The sequence below is a fragment of the Mytilus galloprovincialis genome, chromosome 7 (assembly GCF_965363235.1).
Source record: "Mytilus galloprovincialis chromosome 7, xbMytGall1.hap1.1, whole genome shotgun sequence".
NCBI lineage: Eukaryota > Metazoa > Mollusca > Bivalvia > Mytilida > Mytilidae > Mytilus > Mytilus galloprovincialis.
In genome coordinates, this window is record NC_134844.1 from 9,877,496 (window position 1) to 9,884,468 (window position 6,973).

Consider the following 6,973-nt stretch of genomic DNA (forward strand, 5'->3'; position numbering starts at 1 on the left):
GGTTTTCAAGTTGTGAACTTTACATCTGTTTATGTACATGTATATAGCGCTATTCCGACAGCGTCTGCAGATGGGATATTTTTTTACAATTATTCCAGAGCAAGTTTATCTCCTTGGCATAGGGTTAATTGTTATAGGGGGTTATTGATCCCATGATTCCTTGTGTTAAAGCTGAAGTCATATCCCTTTTAAAGTTTTACTTGCGCCATCAAGTATCCTATATGATCATTAAAATGTTCCATTTGTTGCAGCCAGTAAAAAGTAAGGGAGTTAGTTGAATATTCTATAATCTGTTATTGGCAGAAAATCTGTAGTTTGACAATAACAACATAAAATCTCAAAATACTGTGTTATCAACTCTCTCGTCGTAGAAACTTTACAAAGATTTAAGCCGATGATTTGGTACGCAGTTGCAATTAAAATTTGTTAATATCATAAACATGACAAATTCAATAAATCTTATAAAATTATATATGTTCCTGGAACAAGAATTTAATCAAATTTGTTACCGTAAACAAACCAAAAATTGCAATAATAAAACAAAATACGAAAACACTCAAAGAGACAAGTAACAGTATGAGTATTACCAAGAATATTAATGGAAAAAAAGTAACTAAACGAAAAAAGGCTACCGATGGAATGAAGGCTACTTTTAGAATTAGGTAAAAAAAAATGTCGATATGTACATGTATCTTGAAAGACTTCAGTAAGTCTTGCATGTACCACTGATGTTATAATTACTTTATATAATTCATCATGAACCGTTGAAGACCTGCATATACATATTAAAAGCAAATATTCTTATTTTAGTGCTATGCCATGTATAAGTAATGGTTATATGGTTTTTAAATGATAGGTTTTTATCAATATTAAAGATTGAGAAGTTTTTACAGGTTTTGTTTTTTAATGCAGGAAAACATAAAATATTTTGGTAATATGATATAGTTTTAACATGAAATTAATCCTCAAGTATATTGGTGACAGAAACGTATTCTACATACAAAAAAGAAGATGTGGTATGATTGTCAATGATACAACTCTCCACAATAGACCAAATGATGCAGACATTAACAAGGTACCTAAATTGTTAACGCTTTTTGAAATTAGCGGAATGTTCTCCTAAAAAAGGCCTATCTTTTGGGGGATTATTTCTGTGGTGCTATTTTTGAATTATGAGGGTCAGATTACCAATGAGCTGACTATCAAATAAATTTATTTGATTGATTAATGTCACAATAAACACACAAACACAGTGCACTTGTGACAATAACTTCCTGCAACCAATTGGAAAAATATCTATACATTGGCTGCATACAATAATGATATAAAAGCATGCTTTAAAAAAAACCCACCAAAATGTCAGGACTGTATTCCATTTGTGAGTAAAAGTCCTCCTACAGTTCATTATCATATGTGAAATAATATAGATAATAAGGACATACCCTTATTGCTCTATACATGTAGTAACTACTCTATTCATATGTCTGTCCTTCACAAATACCTATGTTGTATGATAACTCAGTGTATTTTGACTGATTGATATACAATGTATTCACAATGCACATGTAAAGCATCATTTGATTTTGAAGTGTTTGCGATTTAATTGACTAACGCTGAAGAGACCTTTTATGATGCCTCATTTTGTTAGTTATTCATTTGGATTATTTCAGACATCAAAAGCTTGCCACAAGAGAAGTTAGGGAAGGTGTAACTTATTCTTCTGGCATTGGTTTGGAAGACCACCTTTCAGATGACATTGAAGAAATTCCAAGTCCTTCACTGCAACCGGCATACCAAACCATTGAATGGTCCACTACAGTTAATAAAATTTTCTTCGACATTGAAGCAACAGGCTTAGGTATGATTGCAGTAAAAAGATCTATCTCTCCTATAGAAATTTTGATCTGACATATGTTTTCAGAATTGCATTGATATGGTCATCTGTTGAAATTGCAACCCTATTTTTTATAAAAAAAATTGAAACTTTATACATGTGTCTAAATTATCAGACAAATTCAGTATAAAATTGATCAACTACAAAAGCAATGAACCACACTAAAAACATAAATTATATTCAGGTACTTTAAAAGGGTGAGCCGTTTGTGCTATATATTATACTTGTATGCCTCCAAGATATAGTGTATATATAAAAAAGATGTGGTATGATTGCCACTGAAACAACTCTCCACCAGAGACCAAATAGCATAGAAATTAACAACTATAGGTCACTGTATTCCCTTCAACAATGAGCAAAGCCCATACTTCATAGTAAGCTATAAAAAAATCGAAATATGTATGGCTACTATATATATATATATATGCTCAAACAACAATGTATGGTCAAATATTAGGTCTCAATTTTACAAAACAAATTTATTCTCAAAATGGACTGTTCAGTACCCAGGGTAAGTTAAAGTCCCTGCTTTGACAAGTTTAGCTTCAGTTTACTACTATCTTGAAAACAAAAACGGAGATCAATGAGCATTCAAATAGTATAGATAATATGAATGACAGGCTTCAAAAGATGGGCTTGTAAAGTTTTAAAAAAATCTTCAATTTTTATTGGCATGATTCTGTTGGCTAGTGCTTGTTCAACATGCCTATCATGAAAGTGAATTACCAATGTTATGCCTTTTATATTTCAGCAAGAAACTCTCACATAACACAGATTTCTGCAACTTCTGACAAAGGTTCCATCAACACATATATACTTCCAAAGAAACCAATAACACCTAAGGCACAGGAAATAACAGGGATCAAAGTTGAAGGGAGCAAGATGTTTTGCCATGACAAGGAAGTGAAATCTGTTGGCATCAAAGAGGCTTTAAAGATGTTTATATTATTTTAGCGCAATACAAGAAAAACATAATTATTGGTCATAACATCAAATCATATGACATTCCAGTGCTATTTTGTGCTTTAAATATTTGTTCAATTATGAATGAATTTTCATGTTCCATTCTTGGATTTTTAGATACGCTACAACTATTCAAATCTTTATTACCTGGATTAACCTCATATTCACAATCAAATTTGTACAATACAATATTAAATGAAACATATGACGGTCATGATTCAATGGAGGACGTTGTTGCGTCGTCTTTTCCATCACTTGGCTCCATCAACAGAAGCAAAACAATTGTCATCTTTTTCCTTTGATTCAGCTGCAAGGAGATATGACCACAACCAGAAAACGAAACTACTTCTCCCTACTTTGACACCTCTTACAGAGAAGAAAGTAATCACACTAAGAACTGCAAATGTAATAGCAGCGAGTGGCATGTCTTTTGCTCATTTACGCATTTCATATGCGAGAGATGGCCGCCAAGCAATAGAAGATGTTCTGAAAGAGGAGGATGTAAATGGAAAAGTGCGTGTCACCAAATCAAAGAAGATAGTGGATGCCATATCTGACTTTTTCAAAAGTTTAAAACCAGATGCTTGATGTACCTTTCATATATTTATACCCGAATTAGAACTACATTCCAATCTTGCATGGAATTGACATCATAATCCAAAAGATCTAAACTTGCTACCCATTTGATTTCTTTCGGATTGGGGCTTTTAAGACAATTCTTGTGTATACATACTTTAGGTTATTTCATATTCAAAATTTATAATAAATGTCTATAGATTAGGGTCTTCAGAGGATAAATTTGTTTTCTTAAAAAAACTAATTGGCATGTAAAATAATGTTCCGGTATTTTTTTCTTATTTAGAATGTTTATTTTTCTATCCATTTATTATTTGAAGCATGCAATTCTGGTCAAAGCAAAAGTGGAGAGTCATCTATTGATATTTTGGAAAATACTTTATTTCAAATTGTGAAATTGATCATAGGGACTGTATTGAGCAAGAATTTATGTGAAAATTAAAAAGTATTTCAGCTATTACAAATGATTGATTCTGAAAAAAATAAAGGGGATGATTTTGAGTATTGTCATGGTTTTACCTACTGCTGCACTTGTCGATATTTACATTGTAACGGAACTTTGGTATCTAAATCATGCATGGTGCATTAATTGTTTTTACCCCCTTTCAATTTCAAGTTATAGTTTCAATTATACCATATTATGGTATGCAGGTAAAGTTGGTTAATTTTTCCAGTTATGATAAGGGTTAAAGTTTTTGAACGTGGCTATTTTCCAGCAAATTCCTGTGATGGTCAACAAATATGACTGTGTGCTACAGATTGAAAAAAAAATCTAAATTAAAAAGTTGGAAAACTATGTTTACTAGTTAACATCACATGATCATTTGCTCTATAATGGCATATCTAAATTTTTGTTTATGAAGTTTTTAAAGTAAAATGAGGCAGTAATACTACTGGAAGTGAACAGAATATGGGCAAAACCACAGTTTTTTGAAAATTCAAATTCAGTTTTATTTTTAATTCCAACATGGATTTTTTTCTTATATCAGTTTTCAAGAACATGTTACCTTCCTTATTAACTATTATTTATTGAAATATGGTTCTGATAACAATTTTCTATTTTTTTACCTCCAAAAAGGTTGTAAAAAGTGTGGATTTGAGTAAAATCTAGTTTTTGAAAATCTCAATTATGCTTATAAATTTTCGAATTCCAACATGGATTTTTTTCTTGTATAAGTTTTTAAGATCATTAGACCTTTCTTTTTAACCTTCAACTTTGAAATGTGGTTTTGATTACAATTTCCTATTTTATACGCCCTAAAAGGTTGTAAAAAGTGTAGATTTTTTATAAAATACAGATTTTGAAAAATTCAAATGAAGATTTTTTTTCAAATTCCAACATGGATTTTTTTCTTGTATCAGTTGTTAAGATCATTAGACCTTCCTATTTAAGTATTAATTTTTTAAATGTGGTTCTGATTACAATTTCTTATTTTTTAAGCCTTAAAAGATCGTAAAAAGAGAAGATTTTGGGCAAAATCCAGTTTTTGAAAATTCAAATGAAGATTTTTTTCTAATTCCAACATGGATTTTTTTCTTGTATCAGTTTTTAAGAACATGAGACCATCCTTTTTAACTATTAATTATTTAAATATGGTTCTAATTACAATTTCTTAATTTTTTACTACCTAAAAGGTTGTAGAAAGTGTGGATTTTTGGAAAAATCCATGTTATAGGTGGTGCTGAAATTTATCCTCATTCTGCAAAACAAGTATTAAATTCTTTGCAATTTGACAAGTATTTATACTAAATACTATGAATTGTAATTGATTTATTGTTTTATATTTTATATATATGCGATTTTCTTATTTAAAGGTAAAGGTATTTTTTCTATTGAAAATGGGGAAGAATTACCTCCCTTTACTGATTGTATGATAAAAAAAATTTTAACATGGATTTCTTAATTAAACATGAAAACATGTTAAAAAGTGTTATATCTTTATTTTCTATGCCATTTTGAAGCATTCTAATTACATCAACCTGAGCAGCGTACTCCCTTAACACAGCTTGCATTTTCGAAAACGTATTACTTAAACTATGTCTCTTATATTAAGAATAATAGACATTTGCGGAAACTGTCATACACCTACGATTAGGATTACAGTTTAATACAGGTAACATTTAAATCTTGGGCTTTCTCAAAGTGTAAAAATAAGCCGTCGATCCCAAACAATATAACGATAGTGATATGATGTTTTTCTGTGGTTGAACGACGATTTTTTTCTTATGTATTTGCAGCAATGTGCTAACATTAATTAATGTATACGGTGTTATCCAGGTTGAAAATTCTGTAATTGTACGAAGTATGATAGAATGAACTAACATTATTTAAAAAATAAATTTAAAACGAGACACACTAAATAATTTATCGCAATTGTCGTTGCAGTAGCTAGATCGGGACAATTACTTTGTGTTAGGAAAGGTGCATTCAACCATGGAGCATGTTAGCATGTTTCTCTATTTTATTTTGATTTAAAGAGAATGAGGAAATACAGCGAAAGGGTGTTTTTGAGCTATTTATTCTCCATGAAATTTCTCTTGCCGTTCGGTGTAATTTTGAAACCTTTTTTTTAGAAGAGGACAAACAAATACTTTTGTCTCCGTTTTGGTTTAAATAGAAAAATATAAAAAAAAACAACTATTCGCGAAAAGAACCCTAATAAAAACAGTTATCATCGATCATCTCTATGTCGGAAATATATTTTAGGCTGTTCGCCAGACTCAGTTGAATTGTAAGAATAGGTGTACTCAATGCAAATAGTTAAAACTTTGCTATCTATGTTTTCAACAGCAACAAACAAAACATTACAAACGAGTTCCAATTTGTTTTACTTTTATGCAGTTATTATAATAGAGATCTTGGGAATCATTAAGTATGGACGTTTTCTTTTTTTCGCAGTGTCGATAATTTTCTCCCATGAACATTGGTGCGACTGGTATGCTCGAAACATGAGCTTTTACACCTGTTTGGAGACTGGTACTATATTCATGGAATTGTAATAAAGAGTGCACTCACGACGCAGGGGTCGATCCAGCCATTTTCAAAAGGGGATTCCAACCCAAGATAAAAGTGGGAAGGGTCCGACCATATGAACCTATTCAAAAGCATTGATCGGCAAGAAAAGGGTGTTTCGACCCCAGGAACAGCCCGTGATCTCTTACTGCGACGTTGTTCATTTCAACACAAAGTTTATACGCAAACCTATTCAATTGATTGATAGGGATAAAAGTGCAAAAATTTATCTGGAGAGACGAAATTGTTAAAAAAAATCATGATAATCTATTTAAGTCAGCAAGGCAACAGTTGCGGATATAAAGTTACATCTAGTTCAGAATTTGATGCGTCATTGGCTTTATTCTGGACTGACCTTCATCGGGTTCTAGCAAAGCAGAACATTTGAATGTTCATGTATACCAATACACGACATAAAATTAATCACATCGAGCATAAAACAAAACAATAGTTGAAGTTGTTGGTTTCATGATTTCAGTATTTAGGTGTCTGACCACCAAATCAAAATTGCATTTTTTTCAACCATA

The 6,973-nt window shown here is 31.1% G+C and overlaps 1 protein-coding gene across 1 annotated transcript; it reads left to right on the forward strand.

Annotated features, from left to right (window-relative positions):
* The first annotated feature begins 576 nt into the window (after nucleotides 1-576).
* Nucleotides 577-4,006, forward strand: LOC143084121 (uncharacterized). Its single transcript, XM_076260528.1, has 3 exons — nucleotides 577-662; nucleotides 1,671-1,858; nucleotides 2,646-4,006. The coding sequence occupies exons 1-3, from the start codon at nucleotides 577-579 to the stop codon at nucleotides 2,846-2,848; spliced, it is 477 nt and encodes a 158-aa protein (XP_076116643.1). The 3' UTR covers nucleotides 2,849-4,006.
* The last annotated feature ends 2,967 nt before the right edge of the window (nucleotides 4,007-6,973 follow it).

Excerpts from the sequence above, each read along its gene's own strand:
- LOC143084121 (XM_076260528.1), top strand. The coding sequence starts at position 577 with ATGAGTATTACCAAGAATATTAATGGAAAAAAAGTAACTAAACGAAAA. Across the intron at positions 663-1,670 it reads AAGGCTACTTTTAGAATTAG|ACATCAAAAGCTTGCCACAA; the intron begins GTAAAAAAAAAT and ends GGATTATTTCAG. Across the intron at positions 1,859-2,645 it reads CATTGAAGCAACAGGCTTAG|CAAGAAACTCTCACATAACA; the intron begins GTATGATTGCAG and ends TTTATATTTCAG.